Raw genomic sequence first — 16,521 nt, 5'->3', positions numbered from 1 at the left:
CCAAACCATTCCATGGTTCTGTGACTCTCTACTCACCTTTGTGTTGTGTGACCTCTTCACGAGCTCTTGTTTTAGATGGTTTTACAGAACTCTTATTTCTCATCCCACAGCAGCCCTGGTCTCTGAAGCGGGTCTCGTCAGCTGTTCACAGAGCTTTTGTTAACCCAGCGAACCAAACAGTCTGTCCTGAACTGCTACACACTCACACGAGGCACTTCTCACTTCACATCTGCCGCTTTCCTACCCCGCGGCAGGATGACGAAACAGCGATTCCCCCTCTGAAGCGGTCTCACCTAGGAAACCGTTTTCAAGGCAGTCAGCACAACCTCCTCAACATGAATCAGGCACAGGAAGCTAAACCTTCTCCAACAGCAGTAACTTTATTGCCCACAGGTAACGCAAACATTTTCCACACTTGCTGCAAGTCAGCTACTTAACAAGGTTCACAAAACCGTCCAGTGCGGAAACACCCCCTTGTTCCTTGAGCATATTCTCACTTAAGGTGTCGATTATTGCTCAACTCTGCAGTCTGGTTGTGACTGGCCACTCGGTCATGAGATATGTAGAATCAACCACGATACAGGACCTTCAGGAATTCAGTGTTAATTAGAAAATAGACCTGCTTGTAGGATAGAAAACAATCCAAAAAAACACCACTTGAAATTCTGAGTCCAGACTTTCTTTGGGCACAATACAGGATTCAACTTCAAAGCATAATGGATTATCAAGAGATAAAAAATACTGGATGCTGATTTTGAGAAATAACATCCCAGCACAGGCCAAGTGTTCACACTAAGGACACTGCAGTGTCTTCTAAAACCAAAAATACCAGAAACACAAAATGTCTGGTATTCCACCCACCAAAAAAAAAAAAAAAAAAAGAAGAGGCAAGGAAAAAAAAAGAGTGCAGTAATCCTCTCTATTAGTCCGAATGGCATGCGATTGCTGCAGGTCTGACTGTGAGGGCACTCCCTCAAAACAGGGATCTGCCCACTGCTCGCCAGCGACAGCAAACGGCCCTTTTTCTCCAACCAGGTCCTTACCGACAGCGAACTTCTGAAGGGAAAGGAGCAGAAAGTGTAGGCAGGGCTTCAGCTCTCCTCTGTGATGCTTTTCCTGCTGTTGCTACAAAAGCAGGGGACAGGAAACCTGGCTGGGATCTCTCCCGAGCGAACACTCCGGCTTTACCTCTCGGTAGAGGGCAGCTGCGCAAGCGTTAGATTTCGGTTCGTTGTAACTTTCTCCCTCCTACTCTGTCCAAGAAAGGGGTTTGAATTCAAGGGCAACAGTAAATACACACTTCTGTAAAGAGAAAAGTTTTGCTGGTTTAAAGGGAGTTCACCAAGAAAACCAGAGCGCCAACCAATTCCCGGGATATATGAATAAGGGGTAAAATTTCTGCATTCTGACTGGGGCGCAGCGGGTTTGGCATTCCGGTGGGAAGTAGCACTGGTGCACATGGATATAACGCACCAGACGCCATGTGACACAGTAACTAAAAATGACCTTGTGGGTATTCTCCACAGAGACATTCAGCAGCACAGAAACAGAGGGACCTCCCTTCCCTCGTACGCTATGAACTCCACTAACATAACACCTCAATTGCACTTGTCAGTGCCAGAACGATGCATATCTCTCACAGATGGCCAAGTTCACAAGCAAAACATTTAAACGAGAAATCGTTTCGTTCCACATTTATTGCAGATATTAAAAGATTAACAATACTACGTTTACTTACACTAAAAAGAAATGTCAGCTACTCAGTAACATAAGCAGCTACTCGTTACCAGATCAGCACTAGCGCCAGTGCGCACGGAACATAAACCAGCAAATTGCTCTGCAAGATTAATGGCAAAACCCAACCAAAAGACAGCAGACACACCACTGCAGTTAGTTAAAATGTTCACTGAAGCTTGCAGTCTTCATGGAAGAGAGCCTGGAACTAAAATAACAGAAAAGAAGCTAGTAAGCTTTCAACGAGGCAACGCATCGGCACAACAAACATTTCACATGTACAAGTTCTGCAACTTTCAAACCAGAGCTGCCTGCAAAAGCAGGTCAAAAGAAATGGGAATTCCTTCTGCAAAAGGAGCATACAGTCACCTCCGGGCAAAACAAGATAACGTGGCAAAGGGCAACCCACTTGAGCAACTGGAATCTCAGCGCCAGAACTGCCGCCGACACCCTGTCCAAAAGCAACGTTTGGCACAAGCAAGACAGACCATAACAGCCATCCAGGGCAGCAGATGATTTCCCCACGTTCACTTCTGTTCTCAAGACAGCATTCTACCCTGAACAGCCCTCCGCAAGGCCGGTACCGTTTTCCAGTCCAGATACCCACAGTTCTCCCGCACCGGACAAGTGTCGGAAGCGCAGCCCGAGGCGGTCCCAGGCCCAACACTCCGGGGCTGAATCAGAGCGGCACCGAGAGGGGCTTTCACTCTAGTGTGGAGCTGCACTTTGCCCTGTGCCTTTCTGCTAAGAGTGCAAGTACAGTCAGGAATCCTTCCACACATGCAGGTGAAGGAAGCGAGAGAAGAGGTGAACCGGAAGTTGGCAGGGAAATAAACACCAGGAGCAGCAACACTGGCAGTTTCGCCAGTGATACCAAATGAAAAGCCCAACCCTTTTGAGCGGGTCTGAGAAATAAATCAGAAGCCAAAAATAGCAGTTCCGAAGCGTCGTTCTGAAGCAGACTGCGACTGATGGACCTCCTTTCCGAGAGGCTCAAGTTCTACACTGTGCGCCTGCTCACTGGGCAGGACGACAGAGGAGCAGCGAGGGTGGCACCCAGCCAGGGACTCGGGTGAGCATACGCTGCCAAACCCTGCCAGCCACGGCCTTCCAGGCAGCCTGCAGTCCCAGATGCTCGAGGAGTGTGAACAGCTCCCCGTCCACAAGCGCTGCTGGGATCAAGAGTGATGACACCCAACTTTGTATCTGCAGCCTTCATGCTTCAGCCGCTTTGAAGGCGAGGACACGCGATGTTCACAGACCAGAACTACCAGCGTACTTTCCCCTGCCGCCCCGTAGAGCTTTCTTAGAGATTATGTGCTTCAAGACAACCAAAACCAAGATCAGAAAACTACACTGCAACGTGATTTTGTTTCTCACAGTTTCAAAGTCCCACACAGCAAAGAACAAAACCAGAACCCACAGTCATTCAGAAACTAAGCCCATTGTTACAAGCAAGGAAAAGCTGGTTGCTACAGAATGAAAGCGAAGGCATACCCTTTCACCCAGCAGGGTTTGGTGGAGAACGAAAGCAATCCTGGCGTTGAACCCGCAGGCACAGGCCAGCTGCTGACCCAGGAACATACCTTCTTGCACACCTGTCAGTTAGGAACTTGAGAGGCTGCCACATGACCACGGGCTGGGTGCTGCCAGCGGGTGCCACGCGCTCTGCGCTCCACACGCGGCACGGAAACATCACGACAGCGCTCGCTGCCGATGAGCAAAACACGCGTTGGCTCGAGATCACCTCCAGAGAGAACCGCGGCGACAGAGGTTCTGGGACTAGAAGAGTCAAGACTTAAGTTTCAGGGAGGTAACGATGGAGAAGGAGTACGCTAAAAAGCGTGATATGGAATTCTGTCCCTTCCTCAGTAATCCAGTCACGAATCCCTCCCTGACGTGCAAGGTGGAAAAGGTGAATGATGAGGCCTGGAGTGTCTGCGTGTGCCGACACGGCTAAGTCTCTCGCATCTCCATAACCGCTTCACCGAGCGGCAAGGTAACGCTCCTTGTCAAAGTGTGGTACCTTAATCCAGGCTTCTCTTCCAGCAAGTTCTGGAACAGTCCCTGAAGAGTACCAGCTTTTTGTGTTATCTCTTGGGACTTTTCAAGGACAGAACTTCTATAATGCAAGTGCTGAAGAGAAACAGAAATGACTCTTAAAATGGATGGGCTTCTAAAACTGATGATCCCCTTCCACGTGACTTCCGAACAACTGACTGCCAAGTGCTTCCTTCCGTATTCTCTGCAGACCCATGAACTGCACCCGCTCATGGCTCCGGCTTTGTGGAGAAGGAAAAATTCCTCAAGAATTAGCTGGAGAAGAGCTGGAAATTTGTGTAAAAACCCAAAGGTACATTTAAAATATGCACTACTTGTTCATTACAATGGAAACCCAAGGTTTTCGAGGAAGAGTATAGTGTTCTCAAACTCAGATGAACTCAGTTAGCCATCCTATGCTCCACATCTACAATCCTACATGAAATACGCACACAGGTAGAGAATCTTCTGAAAAGCAGTGTATGGAGGAAAGGAACCTGCTTTATGCAGATTCCAGAAGGAGATCAAAATATTAGCCCACCAGTGAAATGAAGGAAAATAAAATCTGAACTGCCTCGCAAGAGGATCTGAACTTGAGAAGATTCTTGGCCTGAGAAGGGATCAGAGCCAAACCAGGCTGGTCGTATTTTCCATGCTCTTCATTCTGGGCGGTTTTGGTAAGCCATCTCATCACAGAACAGGCAGACTTGGCCAAAGAGAGAGGTAAACAGACACTTCCAAGAGCCAAGTCGGTTGTTCCTCCCTCAGAAGTTGACATCCAAGTCGTTAGCTTGCACAACTATGCACAAGACTAACTGTCACCTTGGAAAATGTTTTGACACATTAGTGTTGGAGTGCACCACCACAGAACAAAGAGCTCTTCACGCTGGCACTCTGCCACACAGCTCTCACGCAGCAGCCTTTGCACGTCTGTGCACTTTCTAGCGAGCGAGTCTCTTACGGCAAACCTAGAAAGTAAGATTTGGGGTGATTCAGCAGTTCAGAGCAGCGAAACATGGGTCTGGATTTTCATGACCTGTTAAGCAGCCAGGTACACTCATGGAAACAGTAATACTTTCTTGGTAAAGGAAGACTTAAAAACCCAAAACCCCTGGTATCTTAACATTTGCAGGAATTCATAAACCAGACGTGCCCGTTCACATACCTACTTACTTGCTCTTTTCTGCCTGTACATTTGTATCATTCTTTGACGGAAAACATCAAATGCATCTTCTTTATTTTCTTCCCCTGCAACACCCAAGCCCTCCCCTGCAGATGTAGCACCCCTAGGGAGCAAAATGAATAGTTAGAACACACTGTTCCCATTACATGTGACAACGTGCAGCAGAGATGTAAGCAATAGCTTCCAACAGAGACACAGTTCAAGGGGAAAGTAATTCTGCTTCACGTGGGGGAGAAGGGCAGCAGGGGCTTGGCACCTGGCACACCAGATCAACTCTAAACCAAGTCCCACCTCCTGTTACACATGCAAATACCCACCAGAGGAAAACGCTTCTGCGGTATTACGGTAGCAGGGAAGACAGTCACCTAACAGCCTGAATTCCTACACGAACACTTGTATTAACCACTTTATCCAGGGGAGGTCAGATCCTCTGTTGAAAAGATGACAACAATCGCCTTGTTCCTTCCATTTAATATATGGCAGAAGTCAGAGACATTGAGGAATGAGTAGGAAACTGCACAACTGCAGAAAAGATGAAATTTTTACCACGGGAGCGTAATGCTGTGTGTGTAAAACTTCCAGCACCCAAAGCAGGACAAAACCTGCAGCTCCTGCCCTCCCAAGAAAAATGAGTCATTAACTCTCCTCTCTTCACCCAAATGTGCCAACAGAAGCAGACAGGTCTCAACCACATCAAACCAACTTTCTGCCCTGGAAGCTGGTGGAGAGGATGACCCAAAAGAACACAGAGATACAAATCATTAAACCCAGGCTATATGCATGGGGTACCGACATGCCGAAGCAGAGACTGATGAAACCTCTGCCACAGGAATGATCCTCTGTGCCAGTTTTATCCTCCAGGCCAGGGACATTAGTATTATCTACTAAAGACTTCACTAGTGAAGGAAGCAGACGCAGCCAGGATCACAGTGCCATCCAGGTAGGACCTGAGGACCTTCAGCTGAATAAAGAAAAGCGATTCTTACCCAATTTCAGTAATAACAGGTCCACCTAAGCAAAGCAGATTGTTGCGCAATTCAAAGAGAACATTCAGAGACCAGAGACAGAGAACATTCTACACAGCAAATTCAACTTTACAGCCCACAGCAGAAACGCTGGGAGCTGTTTCTTCTGCCGAATGGTCCTGGAGTCCCACCTGGCAGCTCTGCCGAGTTAAACTTTGGCGGTACAATCTGTCTGGAGCAGGCTGCTGCCACTGTACACCAGCTCCCTTGTACTTCCCAACAGGAAGAACAGATTATTGTTTTTCTGGTTACAACACAGCTCCTCTTCTAGATTACTTTCAGAATAAGATTAATACAAACAGGAGATAATTACCCAGAGGAGGGGCTGTCCCATAGCAATTCTGCCTCTGAATGAGTATTGGATTTGGGTTTTTTTTAAAGCACCTCTTGAAGTGTGGAATTGCTCAGGCCCATAGCTGCAACAAAGTAGTTCTCAAGCCAGGGAACAGCTCAAAAGACTAACACAAAACTCCGCTTAAAGTTTCTGGACCCATCGTTTCCATAAGGAGCCACCAGGCAAGTCTTTCCCAGTAACAGAAATAAAAATCTCCTCCCCCTGGCAAACAGGACTTGCTCTCCCAGCCAAAGATGAGCTTTAACTTCCCTAACAAAAAAGGGCTTCAGGTTTCTTTGGGTAAGAACTGATGAGCTTGAATAACCCCGGTTTAGGTCTCAGTGTTGCGTGACTGAGATACGCTCTACACTGGCACTGGAGTGTCTCCAATTATTGACCCACCCCCCCTTTTGCTCACAGGATGACAGCACGCACACATTTCAACAAGCCGTCAGCAGAAGAGCCGGCAGTCTTCAACAGGGGAGGAGAGCAGAGGCTGCAGATTACTGGGTGCAAAATCCTCAAACCTGGCGCTGCATCAACACAACTTGCAAGAGAAAGCAAAATGTTAAATTGCACTGGTCTCATGCCAAGGCTGTCCCAAAGTACTGTCCAAGTAAGAACAACTTTGATGGGAATATAAAGAGAGGTGCAGGCCATGAAAGTAATCAATCCTATGGAGTTGTCGCTACTCCACAGGAAGGGTCAGCAAGTTGTTGGAAGAGGTGCAGGAAGCAGTTTGTCACTGCTCTCTGCAGGTCTTTCCCAGAGTGACTCCAGCTGGAAACACTGGCTTTTCACGTACTTGAAGTGCAGTCTCAAAGATGGCCAGACACACTCAGAACGTGGGGGGCTGTCAGAGCAGACACCATTAAACTGCTCACGACTGGCTGTGCACTGAAACTTGTGCCAAGAGCTACAGAAGTCACTCGGCTGTTTGATCCCGACGAGTTTTGAGGCTCAGAACCAAGATTCCAACACCTGCGAACATGAGAGCTACGGGCGGAGCAAGGTGCTTTCTCACTGTCCCTTTGCTCCTGAAGAAGGAAATATGGAAGACATAATGACGGCCACTGGCCCGCAGGAAGCACTAAGGAAAAGGGAAAGCAAACCTCCAGAAGTATCCCGCCAACTAACGTGACTAGTGCTGGCCAAGGCACGAGGAGAAGACAGAAATCCCTGGAGAAAGACAACTGTTAAGCTACAGGCTACGTGTGTGGACGAGAAAGCTCATCGTATGGATTCAGTAAGAAGGAAATAGTTTCTGCCTCCTTACTCAGGGAGTTGAAGGAGGGATTACCCATTCTCCCTGCAGGCAGCAGTGGACACTGGCAACAGGAACTTTAAAAGACGAAAGGAAGATTCAAAAGCAAAAGTGTGTTTTAAAGAAAAAGCACACTTACCTTCTGGCAGATGCACTTACCTCTTTTCAGCGGAATAAATCACATCATTAGAGTGAAAATGAATGTGTTGTCTAAACCTAGGAGTGGTCTGTATGATATTCTGAAGTCTATTGATACTTTATGTACCTGGTGTGGTAGCAAGGAGATCCCCAGAATAATACTAGGTTCTACAAAAATACCCTAAATACACAAAAAAACCCCCAAAATCCCTCCTGAGGAACAGGGGCACCCATGTATCTTTGCACAAAGTGTCCGCACACTGAGCATTCACGCCGCAGCCCTTGGTGATGTCACTGGATGGCAAGAAACAGCCACCTTCCTTCCGGAGCAGACTGTGCCCAGCCTGGCCAGAGAAACGCACAAAATCTCCATGCTCAGCTTGGCTGAGGTCAGAGGCAGGAAGGAAGCATAACACTCAACGGCCCCACCAAGGTGGGTCAGATAAACACAGTCACTACTAGAATCCCAGCCTTTTCCAGAGCTGGCAGATTTCTGTGGTCTGTTCCCATTACATACACTTTCACAGGCTCTCGGATTCCTCTTCCACGTGTACCAAGGCCATGTCCTTCTTGCCAGCCCATCTTCTGAAGCATCTGGAAACCCACATTCCTGTTTGTCAGTTTCTTGTGTGAAAATTCTAAATCTTTTGGTTTCTGTGGCAAGGAAAACACAGAAAAACAAGCAGGGTTTTGTTATCATGTATTTAAAATCCCTTAAAACTGCCCTCTTACAAACTGTGTTTGAATTTCTGGATATACGGAGACACCTTCCAAGCAGCACGGCTCTAGCCACACAGAAAAAGTCTGTCAAGGAGCAAATATCTGCCTTGCCAGTTAAAAACAAAATTAACAGATTTATTTCAGGTCCTCAGACTGTCTAATTACATTATTAAAATAGCAAAGACCACACCATGGTCTTTTTAAATTACTTAAACATCTAGAACCATTTGGAACTAGGGCGGGGTTTCACAGTGACGGAGGGCCAACGACCGAGGGCTGAATCCCCGAGCCAACGCAGGGGCAGCCAGACACCTCCCCACTTCTGCAACATTACAAGGCACTTCCCAGAGACAGCACCGCCCGGGTTCTTATTTGGGTGGGTTGGGTGGTTTTCACAGAAGACCAGCCAACAGTGCTCTCATTGTGAAGTGTTTCACTCTGACACAGGCAGTTAAGAGACACCAGGAGCCATGGCTCTCCTCAGATTTAGTCCGGTCTTTCCCAGGATCAGGCTCTTCAGGTTTTAATCGGAATTCCGGACAGTAGCCCTTTTTCAGAGGCTTTCTCTGGCAGAGACAGGTGACTCTCAGAACACAAGGGCAGAGCGGAGGAGTTCATTACCTTTTTCTTCTTCGTCACTGGGCACCCACGAGGCCTGTCATAAGCGATCCTGACAGGTTCGTGCACTGCAAGTCAAACCAAAGACAAATCCCGCTGTAAAGAAAACCCATTTTAATACAGAACTCCAAAAGTGCGTCGCAGTGGGACTCTAACTCAATGCCTTGGCCTGTGGCCCAAAATAAAAACCAGCAAGGGAGAGCAAAATTTAAAAAAAAGGAATGGTACGACCTTTTTTTCTCTCCACCACCAAAAAGGTCTGTGGTACCCGCACGTGTTTAGTTTTGGCTGTACCACACCAGGAACACACTGATGGGTGATAGAGTGTAAGGACTTGAAATCTTTCCTTTCCCTGAGCTTCTGTAACACTCTGACAGAAAATTCAGACTGGACTTAAATGAGGTTATTGCACATCATTTTCACAGGATCACGGAATGTTTGGGTTGAAGGGACCTTAAAGCCCCCCCAAGCCCCACCCCCTGCCACAGGCAGGCACACCTTCCATAGACCAGGTTGCTCCAAGCCTCATGCAGCCTGGCCTTGGACACTCCCAGGGATGGGGCATCCACAGCTTCTCTGGGAACCTGTCGCAGTGCTCCCCACCCTCTACGGGAAGAATTCCTTCCTGATGTCCCATCTCCCTCTGTCAGCTTGAACCCGTCACCCCTTGACCTGGCACTACAGTCTCATACCATAAGCGAAAACTGTCACTAATTAAAACCACGATGCAAAGAAAAGGCATTTGTCAGAGCAGCTGCAGAACACACAATCAGTTTTAAGCTACTTATCTCTCAATTCTTAGAGTGTCATGACCCACCCCCACTGTGGCCATACTGACACCATCTGACAGACCAATATGAAGCCTCAATACATCTGCAGTCCCATGCCTGAGCCTGGTAATCATTCCACAGATTGGTAAAACAGACCCTGCAAGAACTACTACTCTTTTTTTAAGCAGCAGAAATAGGGCAGCGTTCACATGCACGTAGAGAATATTTGAGGAATGAAGTTGGACACAAACTTTGCTGCTGCACTGTACCAGAACTGTCACACAAGTTATTCGCATTCCCCTTCGTCGGTCGAGTGAACCTTTAAAGCCAACGGCACGTTCAACCCTCACATTAAGCAACGTCATTCCTTTAGCCAGCAACAGTCAGTAACGGAGTACCTAAAAATCGGGAATGCTGTACTCGTACCTACAGAACCTCTTTTCAGTAACACTCACCTTTGGGTTCTTCTATGAGGCAAATCCTTTTAGATGCAGGAATCATACCAACTTTCAGGGACTTGCTGCTGATTCGCTTGCGAGGAAAGAGGGTACCAGGAGCAGGAGTTGATGCCTGTGTCGACAGATTTGGTACAGCACCATCAGATGATGTGGCTAGCTGCCTTTCACCTGCTTCTGCTGAACTTTCCTCTCCTGCTCTGGAAATCATCTCTGCAGATAGGCTTTCCACACTTCTACCTGCTGACACGGCATCCTCTTCTCCCTCCTCCGCTTGCTCCATTTCCATTTCTTCCAATGGCTGGGAGGCATCCTCCTCAAAATCAGCTTCTTCCTCATTATCTTCTTCCTCCTCTTCCTCCTCCTCCTCCTCTTCCGAAATATCCAGATTTCTCTCTTCAGGTTTAGCACCTTCCCCAGCATCAGCTGCTTCTGACACAGTGCTGAAGTTGATAGATGGGCGTAACTCGTAGACTTTCATTCGGTAAAATTTGAAAGCAGAACTGTCTCGATCCTGCAGGAACCTGAGCAAAAATGACAGTGAAAATAGTGTCAGAGAGATTTTCTGTAGCCAGCACAAAGCAAGCCATGAAAAAGAAGTATCTTGATTTTTTGACTGGTCATTCCAGGGGTGTTTTTGTAGAACTGCAGGATTCCCCAGCAACACATCCTAAAAACAGCAACCATGGAATCATGGAGTGGTTTGGGGTGAAGTGACCTCAAAGCCTCCCCCAGTGCCACCCTCTGCCATGGGCACGGACACCTTCTACTAGACCAGGTTGCTCCAAGACTCATCCAGCCTGGCCTTGGAAACTCCCAGGGATGGGACAATCACTGTCCTCAGCTCTTACCAACCACTTTTTATCAGCGCCTCTCAAACCACGTGGCAGAGAATTCAGGGCAATTACCGTATTTTAGGCCACCATAAGCAAAGCCCCACTTAAAAAAGTGCCAAGATTGAAGACACTGCACAGAAGCTGTGTCAAGATTACTTAAGATAGAAAGGAAAAGATACAGGTGTCATCTAGGAGAAACGTTCGTGTTCCTAGATGTTTCAGATATTCACCACTAAGGGAGGTGCTGAGCAGAACTGGGAGCACTGCCCAAAATCCTCTGTTCTGCACCCATGGAGTGAAAGCATACGTCGCGATAAACAGCACAAGGAAGTGTCCCTCTAGTAACTGTTTTGGTGGATTTGAGGTTTCCTCCTTGGCCTGTCTACACAGATAAACGCGGTTACTCACCAGAGCTCCGGGTTATCTGCACTGTTGTCTATGCTGAACTGCTCGATTTCGGGTCCTACCTGAGCAACGAACTTGGCGAGTTTCTCTGCAGTTTCCATCGTTTTAGCATCCACTGCAAGAAACAGAATGCTCGTTATCTGCAGCTTCGGACCAGAGCTGCACCGCTGGAAGGCCAGTGCTGTTGAGAACCACCTACTTCAGCAAAACTCGTGAATTTCAGAATTTCCAGCAGAACATTCTACACAATTCTTTTCTCATATAATTCAAAATCTAATCTTGAGTCTTCACTTACCATCAGGAAACTGAGAGGACACCGGTGGGAAAAGTTCAGGTGGTGCTACTAAAGCCTCAGAATCTGCCCTTTCTTCGACTGGCAGAGAGACCTCTGAGCCAGCAGCACATGGCGAGGATGAAGTGGTATCCCGGGAAGAACTCTTCTCGGACAGGCTGCTTTCTGATACAGGCAGCTTTGTCTGGGCCAAGCCTCGTAGATGCTCGTCTTGGTGCTTCAGCACTGTACCAGCCAAAAGCACAGTCTGTGTCCCTGTGGTTGCTCTCCTCAACTTCCTTCCTCGAATACCATGTTGCGTAGTAATTCCAAGACTTTTTTTTTTAAATAGCCTTCTCTTAATACCTGCCACTTTCCTGGCATACAACATGGCCCTGACCGATTCTGTTGCAGCCTCCTTCGGTGTCCTGCCCTCGCCGCCCACATCCTTTCCAGACGACATCCGCCTCTGCATCTCCGCTAACTTCAGTCTGTAATACTTGTATTCCAGACTGTCTTCGTCAGACAAGAACCTAAATAAAATCACAGGAATCCAATGAAAGCCTAAGCTAAAAGCACAGCTAATTGCAAATTCTCAGGGCAGAAACCCAGTGGCAATCCCTGCTTTCTTCCAGGTGCGTGCACAAGTCGCGACATCGTTAGCCTGCGCAGGTTTTGCCACAATAACAGCCAGCTCCTCTGCAGCGGCAGGTGAAGCGTGCCAAGCAAAGAGACGATGAGTTTTGACATGAATCGTTTGGCTAGTTAATTAATCAGCTACGCTGCAATTCACACACAAGGAGACACTGTCACATTAAACGATTGTTACGCTTGGCAGTGTCTCGGCTCTCCTCTTCCAACATCACGCACAGAACTAGAGCCGTGAGCCTGTTACCGCACGTTTGTATGAACCGCGTCGGCTTACTCTGTCCACCTCGGAAATGGCTTTTCACATCCTGTACCTGGACTGACATACAGCCATCATCGACAGATCCAAAGGACTGTGAGCTACCAGACAAACCAGAAGCAACAGGACAACTTCCAAGGAGATCAGGGAGTGTAATGAGCTGAGGACACTTTTGTTAAAAGTCTGGTCAAGCACACAGCAGGCTTTGATCTGACCCCCGCTGGGTGAAGTGCGGAACTGAGCTAACGGTATTCCACACAGCCACAGCAGGGCAGGGAATTAGGACAGGCTGTTTGAACACACCCACCAGTATTCAGGACGGTTCTTCCGAGCGTTTCTCTCCTTGGCAGTCAAGGCTCCTGAAACAATGCTGTTCACTAGCTGCTCGATTGTCTCCACAGCTTTGCGGTCAGCTCGCTGCGGGGCTGGAGGAAGAAATACAGTGCAGTTACTGTGTTATTCTGATCAACAGAATATCAATACATCATCTTTGTTACTCTGACACACTGGCACTTGCCATTTTTTCAACATAATACAAAAAAGGCTGTGCTTAATACTAGAACAAATGGAGGAAACCTCAGGGACTTTCTGTCTTCCCAGCTCAACTCACATTCCAGCACAGTTCATTATGAGGGTTGACAGACCTACCCTTTGCCATTCCGGGCAAGTTAAGCCCTTCAGAAGGCAATTACTGCACCAAAAGGACTTTGTGCAAAGTAAGTATATTTGAACAGCACTCTGAAGGGGCGAGTTCCAAATTATTAGCCACTCGGTGTCAATGCTGCAAGAGTGCCCTGCAAAAGTATCTGAAGTTATCTGCCCCATGAGGACAGTAACGAGTCAGAATGCTTTGGAGAGGATGAACTAGATGGCCTAATGCAGCAGGGGAGATACTCCTACAGACCCAAACCGTATACATGGCTTCAGAGCAGCAGCCCGCAGCCAAGGAAAGGGGCAGCAGTAACATCTCCTCCACCCCGGCTTCTCTGCAGACACTCACGCTGTGCCATAGCCAGTTAGCGCGTGGTCCAGGACTCCCTACCTGCAGGAGGTGAGGCTGGAGGGTAGGGCAGCTGCGGCACGAGGGGGAAACCCTAGATTTAAAGTATAAGCACGTGCAGGAGAGGGGAGGAAGGAGAAATGCCAGCTGAAGGCAATTGCCACAACAGATAGCATTACCTACCTGCCTTAGCGCTGCCAGGGATTTACATGGAATCCCCAGAACTAGGAATTCCTGACCCAATGGAACCATAGAACTGAAGATAAAACACTAGTGACAGGTAAAGAGAGGATGCACTGCACAGTTTTCTCCCAACAGGTCACTCACGTTTAGCCTGTGTGTCGGGAGAGGGTGTTTGTGGCTGTTCTGTGGACCCCGTTTCATTTCTTTTCATCTGAATCGGGTAGCCACTCTTCTCCAGCCAAGCCTTCAAGTTTTCAATGTACTCTCTTCCAAACAAGGTTGAGTCATCGAAGTTTGGGAATAGTGTTGGTGCTGGAGCCATTTCCTGAAGTCCTACAGCTTCAAGTATTTTCTCTTGCCTAAAAGCAGATGCGAGTGCGAAGGTCTGCCCCAGAAGCGCTAAAGACTTGCGACACAGAGAAACAGTGGTCTCAAAAGCACTCGCCATTTCCCTTGGATTACCAAAACCGCTCGTCTTAATGCTTAATTCGTAAGCATTGCAGGCCATGAGGAGTGGTGTGACGCCTTTCAGGAGGCGATCCTGCAGCCTCATGATGTATTTATCAAAAGGTTTTATTATTTCGAAGAAGCAGTTCTTTGTTTTCACAGCCCCCTTGTCCAACAGCATATTTAAAAACTCATTGTCCACTTTGGGAGTTTTCAGAGCAGCATGCTGTAAACTCTTGATGGTGAAGAAACAGTAATCCCTGTGTTCCGGCTTTAAGGAGCATTTGAAGGAAGCGAGCATCTTTGCGCAGGTTTCCGTCTCCAGCTCGAAGAGAGCTCCAAAGAGCCGGGAAAACTCCGCATCATTCTTTATTGCATGAAACCCAGCCCATTTTATAATTTCTATTCCAAATGTTGAAAAAATGTCCGATTTGTCCACAAGGTCAAAATTGAGGTTTCTGAAAACATGGGCAGGCTTCGGGAGCCTGAGAATAGGTCTCTGGGTTGTTACAGCGGGCCTCTGATTAGGTCGTGGAGGCAAATTCTGGTTAGGGCGCTGGACTGCCACAGGCCGCTCGTTAGGTCGTTCAGCAGCTTCTGGCGTGTGATCAGGTTGCCCAGCCGGCTTCTCAGCAGGGCCCAGCTGCAGCTTTTTAGCATTCCACTTCTTTAGGGGAGTTCCGAGATCTCCTCTGAATACTTTTGTTTTAACAGCACCCCTCGTAACACGCTTCCCTCGCAGAGCTCTTCCCCTGCCAATGCTGCCCCTCCGTATCGGGGGTCGGAACTCACTGGCAGACTGAATTCCAAAGTCCACATCATACTCCTGATTTTCCATGTTGCCATATTCATCTTCCATGAGTCCTGGCGATCGAAAATCACCTAAAACATCTGGAGATCTAAAATCAGTTTCGTGTGGTCCAGTGGATTCCCAAGAGTCAGGAGGGCCATAGTCCTGGTCATGAGAAGCCAGGCCCCCATACTGCCGGTCACGAGACGCTGGGCGGCCAAATTCCCGGTCGTGCGAAGCTGGATGCCCATACTCCCGGTCACGAGACGTCGGGCGTCCGTACTGTTCATGGTAATAGTTATCCTTCCTTATGAGAGGACTAGGAGATCTATAGGAAGGTCCTGGATAGTCATCTCTAGGGTCTTCACTCCAATCATCGTGCAGGTCGTTGTCATGAGCATATCTTCCATCATCACGAAAACTGGCTTCGTATCTTGGTCTTGGGACTGGCCTGGAACGAGCTGCAATGACAAACACGGGAATACACCAACGTGCCGCACACAGGATGAAAAAAGAACTTAATCGACACTTCTAGACAACTACAAGAGTCAATGCCCCCAAACTTCTAACAAACCGTACGCATGTCTAACTTCAGGATATTCCCATTTGCTTTCTTCGTACACTGAATAATTCATGGTAATCAACAAGTGATTAAAAATGACTGAACACACACAACAAAACTGTTCACTGAAATACCGCTCTCACTAAAGCTGTTCTAGCAAGTTCTGCCACAAGCTCCGTTTTCTACCTGCTCACAGCTTTTGCCATCTGGGAAGATGCTCACGTTCTGCTCATAATGCTCCTATTTCTCATGTAAAACCAGCGACGGCGCGCACACTCTCTTTCCACGTGCCGTGTCAGTCACACAGCTGAGCAGATTGGATTTCCTACACGCTCACACAATTATCTAAGATAACGCTCCAGTCAGAAATGCTAGAATCTCCCGAAGTATCCAAGAATTCATATTCCCTAATCCCAGGAATTTAGCACAGCAAGCAAAGAGCACTTGAACACCTTAAGTATTTAAAATAAACCATTTCTTCGGCTGGCACAACTTCAAGAAAACAGACGAGATCCCGTTTTAAAGCCCTCGATGTCCTGCAAAGGGAACCCCTGCCGGTTTTCTAGGCATCTTATCTATCAAGTTTAGATGACACAAGGATTTGCAGATTATGGTTTGCGTATGTTCACGAGATTAATGTCCTGCTTTTAGCTTTTTCTCCAAAACTAACATGGAATACAAAGACCCAAAGGCTTCAAACACACTCCTACGCTTATTTAACTTAGTGGACATCGTCAGAATTCCATCCTGCAGCGGTGTCTCCAAAGACCTCCCTGAAACTGGAACCGACTCTCGGATGAAGCCCGAGCAGAATTCCTTTGTTTGAAATTCGTTTTTTT

At 47.7% G+C, this 16,521-nt stretch overlaps 1 protein-coding gene across 1 annotated transcript in view; it reads right to left on the bottom strand.

The window, feature by feature from the left end:
* Positions 1–4,939: 4,939 nt before the first annotated feature.
* Positions 4,940–16,521, bottom strand: part of SUGP2 (SURP and G patch domain containing 2) — an 11,888-nt gene continuing 306 nt past the window's right edge. The window contains exons 2-10 of the mRNA XM_010159480.1: positions 14,024–15,581; positions 13,008–13,151; positions 11,818–12,326; positions 11,526–11,637; positions 10,592–10,805; positions 10,282–10,396; positions 9,060–9,124; positions 8,236–8,372; positions 4,940–5,060 (exon numbers count right to left, since the gene is read on the bottom strand). Coding sequence (XP_010157782.1) covers positions 4,940–5,060; positions 8,236–8,372; positions 9,060–9,124; positions 10,282–10,396; positions 10,592–10,805; positions 11,526–11,637; positions 11,818–12,326; positions 13,008–13,151; positions 14,024–15,581 — 2,975 coding nt within the window. The remainder of the gene's footprint in view (positions 5,061–8,235; positions 8,373–9,059; positions 9,125–10,281; positions 10,397–10,591; positions 10,806–11,525; positions 11,638–11,817; positions 12,327–13,007; positions 13,152–14,023; positions 15,582–16,521) is intronic.

Source organism: Eurypyga helias, unplaced genomic scaffold (genome assembly GCF_000690775.1).
Source record: "Eurypyga helias isolate BGI_N326 unplaced genomic scaffold, ASM69077v1 scaffold39559, whole genome shotgun sequence".
NCBI lineage: Eukaryota > Metazoa > Chordata > Aves > Eurypygiformes > Eurypygidae > Eurypyga > Eurypyga helias.
Note: the sequence above shows the minus strand (reverse complement) of the source record. Positions and strands in the feature narration are given on the sequence as shown.